This window comes from Myxine glutinosa, chromosome 5, assembly GCF_964187855.1.
Source record: "Myxine glutinosa chromosome 5, kmMyxGlut1.1, whole genome shotgun sequence".
Taxonomy (NCBI): domain Eukaryota; kingdom Metazoa; phylum Chordata; class Myxini; order Myxiniformes; family Myxinidae; genus Myxine; species Myxine glutinosa.
In genome coordinates this window covers 42,806,697-42,828,073 of record NC_136265.1, presented here as the reverse complement: position 1 = coordinate 42,828,073, position 21,377 = coordinate 42,806,697, and the positions used below count along the sequence as shown (strand labels likewise).

At 42.7% G+C, this 21,377-nt stretch overlaps 1 protein-coding gene across 1 annotated transcript in view; it reads left to right on the top strand.

Annotated features, from left to right (window-relative positions):
* The window catches only part of LOC137428644 (uncharacterized), a 153,987-nt gene that overhangs the window by 109,593 nt on the left and 23,017 nt on the right, over window positions 1–21,377 (top strand). The window contains exons 28-34 of the mRNA XM_078777978.1: window positions 666–703; window positions 2,766–3,757; window positions 4,067–4,961; window positions 7,355–8,668; window positions 10,198–11,238; window positions 14,461–16,446; window positions 18,895–20,919. Coding sequence (XP_078634104.1) covers window positions 666–703; window positions 2,766–3,757; window positions 4,067–4,961; window positions 7,355–8,668; window positions 10,198–11,238; window positions 14,461–16,446; window positions 18,895–20,919 — 8,291 coding nt within the window. The remainder of the gene's footprint in view (window positions 1–665; window positions 704–2,765; window positions 3,758–4,066; window positions 4,962–7,354; window positions 8,669–10,197; window positions 11,239–14,460; window positions 16,447–18,894; window positions 20,920–21,377) is intronic.

Here is a 21,377-nt window from a genome sequence, read left to right as displayed (position 1 = left end):
GATCAATTCTATAGAATTTGGTCCTAAAGTACAATATTAATTCTCTATGCAGGTTCTATAAATCATCTAAAGAGATTTTCTGAATGATTTCTATGGATCAATTCTATAGAATTTGGTCCTAAAGTACAATATAAATTCTCTAGACAGGTTCTATAAAACATCTAAAGAGATTTTCTGAATGATTTCTATGGATCAATTCTATAGAATTTGGTCCTAAAGTACAATACTTACAATTTTATACATACAGGTTCAACAGAGTATCTGAATAATTCTATAGAACACTCATTCTCTGCAAAGATATATGGACATTTGATTGTATCTTCTACAGAACGTCTGACGAATTATATGGAACAACCGACCTCTCCTTAGAGTTCTCTTAGGTTCCATGACATTTCTGTTGGGTTCTGTAGAACTTCTCCAGAACATTTTTTGAAGGGCGATTCATTCTAAACCGTCCCTTGCTATTATTATCTTTTTACCAATGTGGTTTACCCTAAGGATAGTTAGCATTTATCTAAAAGCCTTACACGAACACAGACAGAGAGCCAGTGTCATTGAGACAATTTAGCTGTTGTGATGCAGTGATGTATTTGTGATTCAGTCATGACAATTCAGTGTTTCAGTCTGTTGACTAAATGCTTGTTTCTTCTCGTTCTTTGCTGCAGTACGTGTATGAACGGCTCCATGGAATGCCAAAAACCAGGTAAAATAGTCAAATCCTTTTTTTTTTTTTTATAACAGGCAAATACCCTTCTCCATGGGGATATTATAACAGGCAAATAACCTTTTTCTCCATAATGAATCAAAAATTATATATTAATGGAAAAAAAAGTCGAAGAAGCAAAGAAATTAGAACGGCACTCAGTAGAGAGCATACCTCCGCCAGGTGGACAGTTTACGTTTTATGTCCCAAAGTAGACCAGAAAATCACAACACAGAATCACATTTAATCAAAATCATCCGTCCACTACTTTTTGAGATATCCTGCTATGTATCGTTTTTGGCCCGATCTCCCAATGGTGAAGAATCACTTTAAAAATTCGACTAGCCGGATCCGGATCCGGATCTTCACCAAAATTGAATCGATTCTTCTTTGTCACACACACAACCTGTCCACCAAGTTTCGTCCAAATCCGTCCACAACTTTATGGGATATCTTGTTCACAAACAGACACACAGACAGACAGGAGTGAAAACAACTAAGGTCACATAAATCCTGCAAACAGAAAACTCCTTTCTCCACCATTATGTACCATCAATACCTTAAAAAATACCTTAAGTATTTTCAAGAATTGGTCTTCCTAACCACAGTGTTTTCAAGACAGCATATTTGATTGGCTGAGTGTGTCAGGGCCGTATTGATTCTTCACTCCTCGCCACTCCGTGCTGGTTGTATAGCGGGGAATTTAGTCATTCTTTCTCTATAGGTGAACTGCCAAGAGTCAGTTGGTGCTGAGTCTGTTGAAAAGGTGAATGAGAAAGAATACGCTTGCGCAGGTCTGACCCTGACAGCAGGCACAATATATTTGCCTGGTACAAGTTATCTATCACACATTGTCCTTTTGTGAATGACTAAAGGTGTGGTCACACAGATAATCCGCAGTGACAATTCGATACTCATTCCCAACGATTTTGATCAGTTGTAATGTTTTGGAATATTGATTGACAATATTTTTAAAAGGACCGGGTGTCGAGTAACAAACAAGTTCGAAGAGATCTATCGGTATTGACAACACTGAGATCCACAACTATTGGGGATGCGTCTTAACGGTGGTTGTTCACCCTCAATGCAAATTGGGAGCCAAATCTTCACCATTCCTGCCTGCTGCCCGGATTCGTCAGGGCAGGGCGGTCAAGGCCAGAGAGCCGATCGGTCCCCATCCCTACGGACCGGCCCTTTCCCTCTTGTCTGTCTTTTTTCTCTCTCTCTCTCTCCCTCTCCCTCTCTCTCTCCCTCTCCCTCTCCCTCTCCCTCCTCTCCTCCTCCTCTCCTCCTCCTCTCCTCCTCCTCAACCTCCTCTCCTCCTCCTCCTCCTCCTCCTCTCTATCACTCTCTCTCACCTACTCTGTCAGTCATGGCCCCGACTTCTTGAAGGCAGTGGTACACCATCCTGGATGTGGGGGATATCTGGGTCGCTCTGAGGATATCGGCTGTCTCCGTGTCACGGGCTTGTTCATGAGAACTGTCCAGGGCAATACAACAACAACAACAACAACAACAACAACCACACGAACACTGAGATCCTCAGGTAGTTTCAGAACCTTCAGATAATTTACGAAACAAAATAAGGCACTTCTTTGTCTGTATGTAGGTATGTACAGTATGTACATTTTAATAACAAAGAAAAAACCCAGCTGGGCCAGGTCATTTCTCCACCAAACTTTACGTACGTGCTCTGGGGTCGGGTCAGGTCAGGGGACAACCCCCTCCTCTCCTCACCCTCTGTGGTTCCCTCTGCAAGCCTGTCACCATTGTGGGATGGATTGGGTGTTTCTAGCGATATTAAAATGGGGGCAATTCTCTGTATGTGTGCAAGTCTGATCATTGTAGAATCAAAAATGGCAGGCCCAAATCTGGGGAGATGACAGGCAATTTTCACCTGTACACCTGGAATAGTGCAAGCAGTTTAACATCTCATCCCTGCCGAGGTTAACCACTGTTGTGTTTTGTTCTCCTGCAGTTTAATATCATTATGTACCAACCGGTGTGCAATGCTGGATCATCATTGTCTGAAAGCTTGAATCATTATTGTTTTTCTTTGCAGATGGCTGCTGTTACAACGGCGAAGTTTATACACCGGGAAGTGTCATTTCGAATGAGGAGGTTGATGTGTGCACATTTATCACTCGCTGTCAGGAAAATGAAACCGTAGTGATGGAAACACACTGCAACATATCAACAACGCCGCCTACCACCACTACAACACTCCAAAGCACGACTGGAACACAAACAACGAGTAAATCCACTTCAACAACGCTGAGAACAACCACCCCAACCACTGCCACAACTGTTCAAAGCACTCCGACAACACTTTCAACAACCTCTACTTCAACAACGCTGAGAACAACCACCCCAACCACAGCCACAACTGTTGAAAGCACTCCTACAACACTTGCCACAACCTCCACATCTACAACAGAGGTCACCACCCCAACCACAGGATCTACACCCCAAACTACACTCACCACTACAAGTACAACTGAAGGCACAACTTTGCCTCCCACAACCACGACAATGCAAACTAGTTCAACAACACTGACCACACCAACGACCACAACCACACCCACAACCCCATCTCTTGGCACGACAACCAGTCAAACCACTCCAACAACTCCTGAAACCACAACTCTATGGACGTCAACAACACTGGGAACAACCACCCCAACCACAGCCACAACTGTTGAAAGCACTCCTACAACACTTGCCACAACCTCCACAGCTACAACAGAGGTCACCACCCCAATCACAGGATATACACCCCAAACTACACTCACCACTACAACTACAACTGAAGGCACAACTTTGCCTCCCACAACCACGACAATGCAAACTAGTTCAACAACACTGACCACAACCACACCCACAACCCCATCTCTTAGCACGACAACCAGTCAAACCACTCCAACCACTCCAACAACTCCTGAAACCACAACTCTATGGACGTCAACAACACTGGGAACAACCACCCCAACCACAGCCACAACTGTTGAAAGCACTCCTACAACACTTGCCACAACCTCCACAGCTACAACAGAGGTCACCACCCCAATCACAGGATCTACACCCCAAACTACACTCACCACTACAACTACAACTGAAGGCACAACTTTGCCTCCCACAACCACTACAATGCAAACTAGCTCAACAACACGAACCACACCAACCACCACAACCACACCCACAACTCCATCTCTTAGTACGACAACCAGTCAAACTACTCCAACAACTCCTGAAACCACAACACAATTGATTTCAACAACACTGGGAACAACCACCCCAACCACAGCCACAACTGTTGAAAGCACGCCTACAACACTTGCCACAACCTCCACATCTACAACAGAGGTTACCACCCCAACCACAGGATCTACACCCCAAACTACACTCACCACTACAAGTACAACTGAAGGCACAACTTTGCCTCCCACAACCACGACAATGCAAACTAGTTCAACAACACTGACCACAACCACACCCACAACCCCATCTCTTAGCACGACAACCAGTCAAACCACTCCAACAACTCCTGAAACCACAACTCTATGGACGTCAACAACACTGGGAACAACCACCCCAACCACAGCCACAACTGTTGAAAGCACTCCTACAACACTTGCCACAACCTCCACAGCTACAACAGAGGTCACCACCCCAATCACAGGATCTACACTCCAAACTACACTCACCACTACAACTACAACTGAAGGCACAACTTTGCCTCCCACAACCACTACAATGCAAACTAGTTCAACAACACGAACCACACCAACCACCACAACCACACCAACCACGCCGACCACACCAACCACCCCAACCACACCCACAACTCCACCTCCTCGTACAACAACCAGTCAAACCACCCTAACAACAGGATCTACCCATCAAACTACACGAACCACAACAACCGAATTGCCTACCATCTCTGAAGAAACTATCGAAACAGAAAGCCCAAAACCAACAGAAAAGAATACCCCACCACCAGAAAGCACAACATTTACAACCATAATTTCACCAACCACCTCAACCATGATCACAACTACAACTGTAACTCCATCAACAACACGACGGACCGCAATACTCCAAACCACGACTGGAACACAAACAACAAGTCAAACTAGTCCAACAACGTTTGAAACAGCCACCCCGACCATTGGAATAACTCCTCATAGTACTTTTACTTCACTTTCTGCAACCACCACCAAACCTACAACTACAACGATCTTACCAACCACAGTTGAAGGTAAAAGTATTTTATTGTTTGAGACCTAAAGGGAAGATGAAATTGAGTGCTTTTGAAGATTTTTGCTTTTGCTTCGCACAACCATCTATGCTATTACTTTACCCTAATACTTATTTGTTATACGCTATGTTATTTGCAACTGCATCCCTCTTGGTACTACGGTTTGTATTTATATCCTCCGATGTATTTCCATTTATTTTGGGATAATTACCCTGCGCTTGCAAAGCTAGAAGTGCGGTTCAGCGATCGGGTATGTCGTACGTATCTGCATTTTCTTAAAATTCATTTTCTCAGCAACCATTGGTCTGATTGACACGGAATTTTCACCATAGTTTGCATCTACTTACGTAGCATTTTAGTGATAATTATGATGTGATATGCCACGTGGTACGGACACTATCTTGGAAAAACGTTGCACCTCAATATCTCCGAAACTGCACAAAGGAAAAAAATTGAAACGTGACTCATTGTCAAGTCCTCCCCATGGGGAATAAGTGCTGTTCATGATGTAATCAGTACCTTCATTATGACGTCATAATTCGACAAGTGCAATGCTTGATTCGATGAGTGTGAAAAAAAAATTTCTCTGCAACTGTTAGTCTGATGGACACTAAATTTTCACCAAAGGATCGCCTCTGTAGAATTTTGTGATGATAATTATATGACTTCATTGGTCACGTGGTACAGGCACCATCTTGGAAAAAACGAAAAACATTGCACCTCTATATCTCCAAAACCGCTCCATGGAAAAATTTAAACATGGCTCATTGTCAAAGAAACTCTGCATGGGGAATAAATGTTGTTTACGATGTTGCCTTATTTGCGTTGTTGCCGTGATTGAACATTGTTGCCTTAATTATGAGGTCATAATTCGACAAGTACAATGTTTATTAAGATCTGTTTGAAATTTATTGAGCGTGATCTATGCAACAGTTATGACGGAGAATGTGAATTTGTCATGTCATTTCTCACGTGGTCTGGCAGCCATATTGGATCAAAGCGAAAATCTTTGAAAATCCTCTTCTCTGAAACCGCCTCACTGAATAATGCAAAACTTTCACCAAATGATCAACTACCCATGTGAAATATGGTTTGATAAAGATGATGTTATCGGTCGCATAGTCTGGCAGCCATATTGGATCAAAGCGAAAATCTTTGAAAATCCTCTTCTCTGAAACCGCCTCACCGAATAATGCAAAACTTTCACCAAATGATCAACTAGCCATGTGAAATATGGTTTGATAAAGATGATGTTATCGGTCGCATAGTCTGGCAGCCATATTGGATCATAGAAAAACTAGAACGGCACTCTTCGAGGTCACGTGTCGACTGATAAGCCTCCGCCCACATTATTACATCATTATTATACTTGTATCAAGTTTGACTTAAATCCATTCAGCTGTGCCAAAATTATCACATTTTTACCTGACATGACCTTTGACCTATTGACCCCAAACTTTACTCAGTTCATGTTTACATCATTTTACATAACTGCACCATGTTTTTATTTAAATCCCTTCAGCTGTTCACAAGTTCTCACATTTTTCCTGACATGACCTATGACCTGACATGACCATGATTCTGTGGTGATCACTATGACATTCGGCCTTTAACCTCTTCAATCCAAAATCTAATCAGTTAATCTTTACATCATTATACTTACTTGTACCAGGTTTAAATTGGATAATTTCAGCCATTCTCGAGTTACATGCCGATTACAGACTTTGACCTATTAACCTATGACTCCAAAATCTAATCCCTTAATCTTTACGACATTATATATACCTGTACCAAGTTTGAATAAGATCACTTCAGCCGTTCTCGAGTTACCGCGGTAACGAAAACCTATCACCGACGGACGGACAGCCGGACGGACAACCTGAAAACATAACGTTTCCGGGGACTTCGTCGGTGGCATCAAAAAACCTTAAAAAACAGAAGAGTTGTCTCGCATCAAGTTCTTCTCAAAACTGCGTGGGGTAAGCATTCCATGAATACCATCTTTATGGATAAGTGGTGAGAGCTTCCTGCATGGAAATCGTTGACCGAAAGAGACGCAGAGTGAGAGAATTCTGTGGTGACATATGTTGCACCAACGTGGGAATAAGGAGTGAGGAATGTTTCACTGAATTTCCAATCTGGAGAAATGGATTTTGGAGGAATGGTTAAACTAAGAGGTTAAACAAAGAGTTTAAACTAAGAGGTTAAACAAAGAGGTTAAACAAAGAGGTTAAACTAAGAGGTTAAACAAAGAGGTTAGACAAAGAGGTTAAACAAAGAGGTTAGACAAAGAGGTTAGACAAAGACAGCCACGTATGATCCCAAATAAATGTTCATGACTTCATTGCACCGACTTGACCATGATTTGTTCTGCTCTTGCACTTTTGTTGCAGTGTGCGAGAATTGGAGCTCTTGGATGGACAACGACGATCCGAGTGATGGACAGGGAGACATCGAGAATTATGATACAATTTTATCAAGCAACGGCAACGTGTGTCCCCATGGCATCAGCGATGTCCAGTGTCGTGTTGTCGATGATCCCTCCGCCAGTCTGCAAACGAATGTTACTTGTGACGTGCAAACGGGTCTTGTCTGTTTGAACGATGAGCAGGTTGAGAGCCGATGTTTGGATTACGCCATCAGGCTTTGTTGCTCCTCTCTGACAACCACAACCACACCCACAACTCCATCTCTTAGCACGACAACCAGTCAAACCACTCCAACAACTCCTGAAACCACAACTCTATCGACGTCAACAACACTGGGAACAACCACAGCCACAACTGTTGGAAGCACTCCTACAACACTTGCCACAACCTCCACATCTACAACAGAGGTCACCACCTCAACCACAGGATCTACACCCCAAACTACACTCACCACTACAAGTACAACTGAAGGCACAACTTTGCCTCCCACAACCACGACAATGCAAACTAGTTCAACAACACTGACCACACCAACGACCACAACCACACCCACAACCCCATCTCTTGGCACGACAACCAGTCAAACCACTCCAACCACTCCTGAAACCACAACACAATTGACTTCAACAACACTGGGAACAACCACCCCAACCACAGCCACAACTGTTGAAAGCACTCCTACAACACTTGCCACAACCTCCACATCTACAACAGAGGTCACCACCCCAACCACAGGATCTACACCCCAAACTACACTCACCACTACAAGTACAACTGAAGGCACAACTTTGCCTCCCACAACCACTACAATGCAAACTAGCTCAACAACACTGACCACACCAACCACGGTAACCACACCCACAACTCCACCTCGTATCACAACAACCAGTCAAACCACCCTAACAACAGGATCTACCCGTCAAACTACACAAACCACAACAACCGAATTGCCTACCATCTCTGAAGAAACTCTCGAAACAGAAAGCACAAAAGAAAAAGAAGAGCATACCCCACCACCAGAAAGCACAACATTTACAAACACAATTTCACCAACCACCTCAACCATGATCACAACTACAACTGTAACTCCATCAACAACACGACCGACCACAATACTCCAAACCACGACTGGAACACAAACAACAAGTCAAACTAGTCCAACAACGCTTGAAACAGCCACCCCAACCATTGGAATAACTCCTAAAAGTACTGCTACGACACTTTCTGCAACCACCACCAAACCTACAACTACAACGATCTTATCAACCACAGTTGAAGGTAAATGTATTTTATTGTTTGGAGTCCGAAAGGGAAGATGAAATTGAGTGCTTTCAAGATTTTGCTTTTGCTTCGCACAACCATCTGTGCTATTACTTTACCCTAATACTTATTTGGTATGTCATTGGTCACGTGGTCTGGCAGCCATATTGGATCTAAGTGAAAATCTTTGAAAATCCTCTTCTCTGAAACCGCTTAACCAAATAATGCAAAACTTTAACCAAATGATCAACTACCCATCTGAAATATGGTTTGATAAAGATGATGTCATTGGTGGCATAGTCTGGCAGCCATGTTGGATCAAAGAAAAACAAGAACGGCACTCTTAGACGTCACGACGTCGACTGATAAGCCTCCGCCCACATTATTACATCATTATAATACTTGTATCAAGTTTGATTTAAATCCATTCAGCTGTGCCCAAGTTAGCACATTTTTACCTGACATGACCTCTGACCTTTGACCTATTGACCCCAAACTTTACTCAGTTAATGTTTACATCATTATACAAAACTGCACCAAGTTTTAATTTAAATCCCTTCAGCTGTTCACAATTTCCCACATTTTTACCTGATATGACCTATGACCTTTGGCCTTTGACCTCAGGTTAACCAAAATCTAATCAGTTAATCTTTACATCATTATACATATCTGAACCAACTTTTAATTGGTTATAGAACTTTAGCTTTAGCCATTCTCAAGTTGTAGACCTGCTACAGACTTTGACCTTTAAACTTTGACCTCTTGAACCCAAAATCGAATCACTCAGTCTTTACAATATCATACATACCCGTACAAAGTTTGAACTTGATCACTTCAGCTGTTCAAGTTATAGACCTATTACTGACTTTGATCTTTGACCTTTGATCTCTTGATCCCAAAATCAAATCAGTTCATCTTTACCTTATTATGCATACATGTGCCAAGTTTGACTAAGATCCGTTTAGCCGTTCCCAAGTTATCACGGTGACGAAAACCTATCACGGACGGACGGACGGACAACCTGAAAACATAACGCTTCCGGCAACTTCGTCGGTGGCATCAAAAAACCTTAAAAAACAGAAGAGTTGGCTCGCATCAAGTTCTTCTCAAAACCGCGGGGGTAAGTATTCCATGAATACCATCTTTATGGATAAGTGGTGAGAGCTTCCTGCATGGAAATCGTTGACCGAAAGAGACGCAGAGTGAGAGAATTCTGTGGTGACATATGTTGCACCAACGTGGGAATAAGGAGTGAGGAATGTTTCACTGAATTTCCAATCTGGAGAAATGGATTTTGGAGGAATGGTTAAACTAAGAGGTTAAACAAAGAGGTTAAACAAAGAGGTTAAACAAAGAGGTTAAACTAAGAGGTTAAACAAAGAGGTTAAACAAAGAGGTTAGACAAAGAGGTTAGACAAAGAGGTTAAACAAAGAGGTTAGACAAAGAGGTTAGACAAAGACAGCCACGTATGATCCCAAATAAATGTTCATGACTTCATTGCACCGACTTGACCATGATTTGTTCTGCTCTTGCACTTTTGTTGCAGTGTGCGAGAATTGGAGCTCTTGGATGGACAACGACGATCCGAGTGATGGACAGGGAGACATCGAGAATTATGATACAATTTTATCAAGCAACGGCAACGTGTGTCCCCATGGCATCAGCGATGTCCAGTGTCGTGTTGTCGATGATCCCTCCGCCAGTCTGCAAACGAATGTTACTTGTGACGTGCAAACGGGTCTTGTCTGTTTGAACGATGAGCAGGTTGAGAGCCGATGTTTGGATTACGCCATCAGGCTTTGTTGCTCCTCTCTGACAACCACAACCACACCCACAACTCCATCTCTTAGCACGACAACCAGTCAAACCACTCCAACAACTCCTGAAACCACAACACAATTGATTTCAACAACACTGGGAACAACCACCCCAACCACAGCCACAACTGTTGAAAGCACTCCTACAACACTTGCCACAACCTCCACATCTACAACAGAGGTCACCACCCCAACCACAGGATCTACACCCCAAACTACACTCACCACTACAAGTACAACTGAAGGCACAACTTTGCCTCCCACAACCACGACAATGCAAACTAGTTCAACAACACGAACCACACCAACCACCACAACCACACCAACCACGCCAACCACCCCAACCACACCCACAAATCCACCTCCTCGTACAACAACCAGTCAAACCACCCTAACAACAGGATCTACCCGTCAAACTACACGAACCACAACAACCGAATTGCCTACCATCTCTGAAGAAACTATCGAAACAGAAACCCCAAAACAAACAGAAGAGAATACCCCACCACCAGAAAGCACAACATTTACAACCATAATTTCACCAACCACCTCAACCATGATCACAACTACAACTGTAACTCCATCAACAACACGACCGACTACAATACTCCAAACCACGACTGGAACACAAACAACAAGTCAAACTAGTCCAACAACGCTTGAAACAGCCACCCCAACCATTGGAATAACTCCTAAAAGTACTGCTACGACACTTTCTGCAACCACCACCAAACCTACAACTACAACGATCTTATCAACCACAGTTGAAGGTAAATGTATTTTATTGTTTGGAGTCTGAAAGGGAAGATGAAATTGAGTGCTTTTGAAGATTTTTGCTTTTGCTTCGCACAACCATCTATGCTATTACTTTACCCTAATACTTATTTGTTATACGCTATGTTATTTGCAACTGCATCCCTCTTGGTACTTCGGTTTGTATTTACTAGGGCATTGCCCGTACGTGGGTGCCCGTTCCTTGCCAATGCCCGTACTATATATATATCTAAAATTATATCCCCCCCCCCCCCCTCTATTTACATGAAATGGTTTGGTCCATTCGCAACGACCACAGAACCCCCCCCCCCTCTATTTACATGCAATGGTTTGGTCCAAAGCGAACGGTTTGGTCCATTCGATGTGATTCGATGATTCGATGTGAATGGTTTGGTCCATTCGCAACGACCACAGAACCCCCCCCCCCCCCTCTATTTACATGAATGGTTTGGTCCATTCGCAAAGCCAAAGCGAACGACCACAGAACCCCCCCCTCTATTTACATGAATGGTTTGGTCCATTCGCAAAGCCAAAGCGAACGACCACAGAACCCCCCCCCCCCCCCCCCCTCTATTTACATGAATGGTTTGGTCCATTCGCAACGGCAAAGCGAACGGCGAACGGCTAAATCGCCATAGCTCGGTAAGTACTTGTCCGATTAATTTCAAACCTTGAAAAGGCACATCCTCGGGTCCCCAGCAATATACCTGGCAAGTTTCAAGTATATCGGACCGGTAGTTGTCGAGAAACAGCGGTCACAGACAAACGTACAGACGTACAAACGTACAAACGTACAAACGTACAGAGATTACTGGAATTATAGATAGATATCCTCCGATGTATTTCCATTTATTTTGGGATAATTACCCTGCGCTTGCAAAGCTAGAAGTGCGGTTCAGCGATCGGGTATGTCGTACGTATCTGCATTTTCTTAAAATTCATTTTCTCAGCAACCATTGGTCTGATTGACACGGAATTTTCACCATAGTTTGCATCTACTTACGTAGCATTTTAGTGATAATTATGATGTGATATGCCACGTGGTACGGACACTATCTTGGAAAAACGTTGCACCTCAATATCTCCGAAACTGCACAAAGGAAAAAAATTGAAACGTGACTCATTGTCAAGTCCTCCCCATGGGGAATAAGTGCTGTTCATGATGTAATCAGTACCTTCATTATGACGTCATAATTCGACAAGTGCAATGCTTGATTCGATGAGTGTGAAAAAAAATTTTCTCTGCAACTGTTAGTCTGATGGACACTAAATTTTCACCAAAGGATCGCCTCTGTAGAATTTTGTGATGATAATTATATGACTTCATTGGTCACGTGGTACAGGCACCATCTTGGAAAAAACGAAAAACATTGCACCTCTATATCTCCAAAACCGCTCCATGGAAAAATTTAAACATGGCTCATTGTCAAAGAAACTCTGCATGGGGAATAAATGTTGTTTACGATGTTGCCTTATTTGCGTTGTTGCCGTGATTGAACATTGTTGCCTTAATTATGAGGTCATAATTCGACAAGTACAATGTTTATTAAGATCTGTTTGAAATTTATTGAGCGTGATCTATGCAACAGTTATGACGGAGAATGTGAATTTGTCATGTCATTTCTCACGTGGTCTGGCAGCCATATTGGATCAAAGCGAAAATCTTTGAAAATCCTCTTCTCTGAAACCGCCTCACTGAATAATGCAAAACTTTCACCAAATGATCAACTACCCATGTGAAATATGGTTTGATAAAGATGATGTTATCGGTCGCATAGTCTGGCAGCCATATTGGATCAAAGCGAAAATCTTTGAAAATCCTCTTCTCTGAAACCGCCTCACCGAATAATGCAAAACTTTCACCAAATGATCAACTACCCATGTGAAATATGGTTTGATAAAGATGATGTTATCGGTCGCATAGTCTGGCAGCCATATTGGATCATAGAAAAACTAGAACGGCACTCTTCGAGGTCACGTGTAGACTGATAAGCCTCCGCCCACATTATTACATCATTATTATACTTGTATCAAGTTTGACTTAAATCCATTCAGCTGTGCCCAAATTATCACATTTTTACCTGACATGACCTTTGACCTATTGACCCCAAACTTTAATCAGTTCATGTTTACATCATTTTACATAACTGCACCATGTTTTTATTTAAATCCCTTCAGCTGTTCACAAGTTCTCACATTTTTCCTGACATGACCTATGACCTGACATGACCATCATTCTGTGGTGATCACTATGACATTCGGCCTTTAACCTCTTCAATCCAAAATCTAATCAGTTAATCTTTACATCATTATACTTACTTGTACCAGGTTTAAATTGGATAATTTCAGCCATTCTCGAGTTACATGCCGATTACAGACTTTGACCTATTAACCTATGACTCCAAAATCTAATCCCTTAATCTTTACAACATTATATATACCTGTACCAAGTTTGAATAAGATCACTTCCGCCGTTCTCGAGTTACCGCGGTAACGAAAACCTATCACCGACGGACGGACAGCCGGACGGACAACCTGAAAACATAACGTTTCCGGGGACTTCGTCGGTGGCATCAAAAAACCTTAAAAAACAGAAGAGTTGTCTCGCATCAAGTTCTTCTCAAAACTGCGTGGGGTAAGCATTCCATGAATACCATCTTTATGGATAAGTGGTGAGAGCTTCCTGCATGGAAATCGTTGACCGAAAGAGACGCAGAGTGAGAGAATTCTGTGGTGACATATGTTGCACCAACGTGGGAATAAGGAGTGAGGAATGTTTCACTGAATTTCCAATCTGGAGAAATGGATTTTGGAGGAATGGTTAAACTAAGAGGTTAAACTAAGAGGTTAAACAAAGAGGTTAAACAAAGAGGTTAAACAAAGAGGTTAAACAAAGAGGTTAAACAAAGAGGTTAAACAAAGAGGTTAGACAAAGAGGTTAGACAAAGAGGTTAAACAAAGAGGTTAAACAAAGAGGTTAAACAAAGAGGTTAAACCAAGAGGTTAAACAAAGAGGATAAACAAAGAGGATAAACTAAGGGGTTAAACCAAGAGGTTAAACCAAGAGGTTAAACAAAGAGATTAGACAAAGAGGTTAAACAAAGAGGTTAAACAAAGAGGTTAAACAAAGACAGCCACGTATGATCCCAAAGAAATGTTCATGACTTCATTGCACCGACTTGACCATGATTTGTTCTGCTCTTGCACTTTTGTTGCAGTGTGCGAGAATTGGAGCTCTTGGATGGACAACGACGATCCGAGTGATGGACAGGGAGACATCGAGAATTATGATACAATTTTATCAAGCAACGGCAACGTGTGTCCCCATGGCATCAGCGATGTCCAGTGTCGTGTTGTCGATGATCCCTCCGCCAGTCTGCAAACGAATGTTACTTGTGACGTGCAAACGGGTCTTGTCTGTTTGAACGATGAGCAGGTTGAGAGCCGATGTTTGGATTACGCCATCAGGCTTTGTTGCTCCTCTCTGACAACCACAACCACACCCACAACTCCATCTCTTAGCATGACAACCAGTCAAGCCACTCCAACAACTCCTGAAACCACAACTCTATCGACGTCAACAACACTGGGAACAACCACCCCAACCACAGCCACAACTGTTGGAAGCACTCCTACAACACTTGCCACAACCTCCACATCTACAACAGAGGTCACCACCTCAACCACAGGATCTACACCCCAAACTACACTCACCACTACAAGTACAACTGAAGGCACAACTTTGCCTCCCACAACCACGACAATGCAAACTAGCTCAACAACACGAACCACACCAACCACCACAACCACACCCACAACTCCATCTCTTAGTACGACAACCAGTCAAACTACTCCAACAATTCCTGAAACCACAACACAATTGATTTTAACAACAATGGGATCAACCACCCCAACCACAGCCACAACTGTTGAAAGCACTCCTACAACACTTGCCACAACCTCCACATCTACAACAGAGGTCACCACCCCAACCACAGGATCTACACCCCAAACTACACTCACCACTACAAGTACAACTGAAGGCACAACTTTGCCTCCCACAACCACGACAATGCAAACTAGTTCAACAACACTGACCACACCAACGACCACAACCACACCCACAACCCCATCTCTTAGCACGACACCCAGTCAAACCACTCCAACCACTCCAACAACTCCTGAAACCACAACTCTATGGACGTCAACAACACTGGGAACAACCACCCCAACCACAGCCACAACTGTTGAAAGCACTCCTACAACACTTGCCACAACCTCCACAGCTACAACAGAGGTCACCACCCCAATCACAGGATCTACACCCCAAACTACACTCACCACTACAACTACAACTGAAGGCACAACTTTGCCTCCCACAACCACTACAATGCAAACTAGCTCAACAACACGAACCACACCAACCACCACAACCACACCCACAACTCCATCTCTTAGTACGACAACCAGTCAAACTACTCCAACAACTCCTGAAACCACAACACAATTGATTTCAACAACACTGGGAACAACCACCCCAACCACAGCCACAACTGTTGAAAGCACTCCTACAACACTTGCCACAACCTCCACATCTACAACAGAGGTTACCACCCCAACCACAGGATCTACACCCCAAACTACACTCACCACTACAAGTACAACTGAAGGCACAACTTTGCCTCCCACAACCACGACAATGCAAACCAGTTCAACAACACGAACCACACCAACCACCACAACCACACCAACCACGCCGACCACACCAACCACCCCAACCACACCCACAACTCCACCTCCTCGTACAACAACCAGTCAAACCACCCTAACAACAGGATCTACCCGTCAAACTACACGAACCACAACAACCGAATTGCCTACCATCTCTGAAGAAACTATCGAAACAGAAACCCCAAAACAAACAGAAGGGAATACCCCACCACCAGAAAGCACAACATTTACAACCATAATTTCACCAACCACCTCAACCATGATCACAACTACAACTGTAACTCCATCAACAACACGACCGACTACAATACTCCAAACCACGACTGGAACACAAACAACAAGTCAAACTAGTCCAACAACGCTTGAAACAGCCACCCCAACCATTGGAATAACTCCTAAAAGTACTGCTACGACACTTTCTGCAACCACCACCAAACCTACAACTACAACGATCTTATCAACCACAGTTGAAGGTAAATGTATTTTATTGTTTGGAGTCCGAAAGGGAAGATGAAATTGAGTGCTTTTGAAGATTTTTGCTTTTGCTTCGCACAACCATCTATGCTATTACTTTACCCTAATACTTATTTGTTATACGCTATGTTATTTGCAACTGCATCCCTCTTGGTACTTCGGTTTGTATTTATATCCTCCGATGTATTTCCATTTATTTTGGGATAATTACCCTGCGCTTGCAAAGCTAGAAGTGCGGTTCAGCGATCGGGTATGTCGTACGTATCTGCATTTTCTTAAAATTCATTTTCTCAGCAACCATTGGTCTGATTGACACGGAATTTTCACCATAGTTTGCATCTACTTACATCATCATCATCTACATCATCTACATTGCATCTAGCATTTTAGTGATAATTATGATGTGATATGCCACGTGGTACGGACACTATCTTGGAAAAACGTTGCACCTCAATATCTCCGAAACTGCACAAAGGAAAAAAATTGAAACGTGACTCATTGTCAAGTCCTCCCCATGGGGAATAAGTGCTGTTCATGATGTAATCAGTACCTTCATTATGACGTCATAATTCGACAAGTGCAATGCTTGATTCGATGAGTGTGGAAAAAAATTTTCTCTGCAACTGTTAGTCTGATGGACACTAAATTTTCACCAAAGGATCGCCTCTGTAGAATTTTGTGATGATAATTATATGACTTCATTGGTCACGTGGTACAGGCACCATCTTGGAAAAAACGAAAAACATTGCACCTCTATATCTCCAAAACCGCTCCATGGAAAAATTTAAACATGGCTCATTGTCAAAGAAACTCTGCATGGGGAATAAATGTTGTTTACGATGTTGCCTTATTTGCCTTGTTGCCTTGATTGAACATTGTTGCCTTAATTATGAGGTCATAATTCGACAAGTACAACGTTTATTCTGATCTGTTTGAAATTTATTGAGCGTGATCTATGCAACAGTTATGACGGAGAATGTGAATTTGTCATGTCATTTCTCACGTGCGTGGTCTGGCAGCCATATTGGATCAAAGCGAAAATCTTTGAAAATCCTCTTCTCTGAAACCGCCTCACTGAATAATGCAAAACTTTCACCAAATGATCAACTACCCATGTGAAATATGGTTTGATAAAGATGATGTTATCGGTCGCATAGTCTGGCAGCCATATTGGATCAAAGCGAAAATCTTTGAAAATCCTCTTCTCTGAAACCGCCTCACCGAATAATGCAAAACTTTCACCAAATGATCAACTACCCATGTGAAATATGGTTTGATAAAGATGATGTTATCGGTCGCATAGTCTGGCAGCCATATTGGATCATAGAAAAACTAGAACGGCACTCTTCGAGGTCACGTGTCGACTGATAAGCCTCCGCCCACATTATTACATCATTATTATACTTGTATCAAGTTTGACTTAAATCCATTCAGCTGTGCCCAAATTATCACATTTTTACCTGACATGACCTCTGACCTTTGACCTATTGACCCCAAACTTTAATCAGTTCATGTTTACATCATTTTACATAACTGCACCATGTTTTTATTTAAATCCCTTCAGCTGTTCACAAGTTCTCACATTTTTCCTGACATGACCTATGACCTAACATGACCATCATTCTGTGGTGATCACTATGACATTCGGCCTTTAACCTCTTCAATCCAAAATCTAATCAGTTAATCTTTACATCATCATACTTACTTGTACCAGGTTTAAATTGGATCATTTCAGCCATTCTCGAGTTACATGCCGATTACAGACTTTGACCTATTAACCTATGACTCCAAAATCTAATCCCTTAATCTTTACAACATTATATATACCTGTACCAAGTTTGAATAAGATCACTTCAGCCGTTCTCGAGTTACCGCGGTAACGAAAACCTATCACCGACGGACGGACAGCCGGACGGACAACCTGAAAACATAACGTTTCCGGGGACTTCGTCGGTGGCATCAAAAAACCTTAAAAAACAGAAGAGTTGTCTCGCATCAAGTTCTTCTCAAAACCGCGGGGGTAAGCATTCCATGAATACCATCTTTATGGATAAGTGGTGAGAGCTTCCTGCATGGAAATCGTTGACCGAAAGAGACGCAGAGTGAGAGAATTCTGTGGTGACATATGTTGCACCAACGTGGGAATAAGGAGTGAGGAATGTTTCACTGAATTTCCAATCTGGAGAAATGGATTTTGGAGGAATGGTTAAACTTAGAGGTTAAACAAAGAGGTTAAACAAAGAGGTTAAACAAAGAGGTTAAACAAAGAGGTTAAACTAAGAGGTTAAACAAAGAGGTTAAACAAAGAGGTTAAACAAAGAGGTTAAACAAAGAGGTTAGACAAAGAGGTTAGACAAAGACAGCCACGTATGATCCCAAATAAATGTTCATGACTTCATTGCACCGACTTGACCATGATTTGTTCTGCTCTTGCACTTTTGTTGCAGTGTGCGAGAATTGGAGCTCTTGGATGGACAACGACGATCCGAGTGATGGACAGGGAGACATCGAGAATTATGATACAATTTTATCAAGCAACGGCAACGTGTGTCCCCATGGCATCAGCGATGTCCAGTGTCGTGTTGTCGATGATCCCTCCGCCAGTCTGCAAACGAATGTTACTTGTGACGTGCAAACGGGTCTTGTCTGTTTGAACGATGAGCAGGTTGAGAGCCGATGTTTGGATTACGCCATCAGGCTTTGTTGCTCCTCTCTGACAACCACAACCACACCCACAACTCCATCTCTTAGCACGACAACCAGTCAAACCACTCCAACAACTCCTGAAACCACAACTCTATCGACGTCAACAACACTGGGAACAACCACCCCAAACACAGCCACAACTGTTGGAAGCACTCCTACAACACTTGCCACAATCTCCACATCTACAACAGAGGTTACCACCCCAACCACAGGATCTACACCCCAAACTACACTCACCACTACAAGTACAACTGAAGGCACAACTTTGCCTCCCACAACCACGACAATGCAAACTAGTTCAACAACACTGACCACACCAACCACACCAACGACCCCAACCACACCAACCACCCCAACCACACCAACCACACCCACATCTCCATATCTTAGCACGACAACCAGTCAAACCACTCCAACAACTCCTGAAACCACAACTCTATCGACGTCAACAACACTGGGAACAACCACCCCATCCACACCCACAACTGTTGGAAGCACTCCTACAACACTTGCCACAACCTCCACATCTACAACAGAGGTCACCACCTCAACCACAGGATCTACACCCCAAACTACACTCACCACTACAAGTACAACTGAAGGCACAACTTTCCCTCCCACAACCACGACCATGCAAACTAGTTCAACAACACTAACCACACCAACCACCACAACCACACCCACAACCCCATCTCTTAGCACGACAACCAGTCAAACCACTCCAACCACTCCAACAACTCCTGAAACCACAACTCTATGGACGTCAACAACACTGGGAACAACCACCCCAACCACAGCCACAACTGTTGAAAGCACTCCTACAACACTTGCCACAACCTCCACAGCTACAACAGAGGTTACCACCCCAACCACAGGATCTACACCCCAAACTACATTCACCACTACAAGTACAACTGAAGGCACAACTTTCCCTCCCACAACCACGACCATGCAAACTAGTTCAACAACACTAACCACACCAACCACCACAACCACAACCACACCCACAACCCCATCTCTTAGCACGACAACCAGTCAAACCACTCCAACCACTCCAACAACTCCTGAAACCACAACTCTATGGACGTCAACAACACTGGGAACAACCACCCCAACCACAGCCACAACTGTTGAAAGCACTCCTACAACACTTGCCACAACCTCCACAGCTACAACAGAGGTTACCACCCCAACCACAGGATCTACACCCCAAACTACATTCACCACTACAAGTACAACTGAAGGCACGACTTTGCCTCCCACAACCACAACAATGCAAACTAGCTCAACAACGAGGACCACACCAACCACTGCAACCACACCAAGCACCGTCACAACTCCGACTTCTCAAATAACAACTACCTTTTCTACTCGGGAAATAACAATGTCAACTGTTCCACCAACCACAAGTCGATCCACAAAACTACCAACCACCACAACAACTGGTCAGACAAGCATCACTTCACAAACGACCCCAATAGCATCAACAACTGCATTGACACAATCCTCTCTCGGAACAACAACATTAACTACCACTTTAGGTTCAACCGCAACCACACCAATCACCACAACCTTTTCACAAGGTACATCTTTGCCAACTACAACTACTACAATGCAAACGTACACAACCATGCTTTCTACTCCAACATCAACAACCACATCCTCAACACCATCCACCTCTTCTGCTACTACTGCACCTGCAACAACTAGCACAACTGAATCGACAACCTCAACATCACCAACTACTGAAAGTACAACTGCACGTGGTGCGTTTATTTATTTATTTTTTCTCTGATCGGAGTAAATTTAAGTCATTCTCTTGTTTTGAAATCAGTTCTATTTGTTCATATATTTATATATTTATTTTTTCTCTGATTCGGAGTATATTTAAACTCAATCTCTTGTTTTGAAATCAGTTATATTAGTTTATATATTTATATATTTATTTTTTCTCTGATTCGGAGTATATTTAAACTCTATCTCTTGTTTTGAAATCAGTTATATTAGTTTATATATTTATATATTTATTTTTTCTCTGATTCGGAGTATATTTAAACTCAATCTCTTGTTTTGAAATCAGTTATATTAGTTTATATATTTATATATTTATTTTTTCTCTGATTCGGAGTATATTTAAACTCAATCTCTTGTTTTGAAATCGGTTCTATTTGTTTATATATTTATTTTTTCTCTGATTCGGAGTATATTTAAACTCAATCTCTTG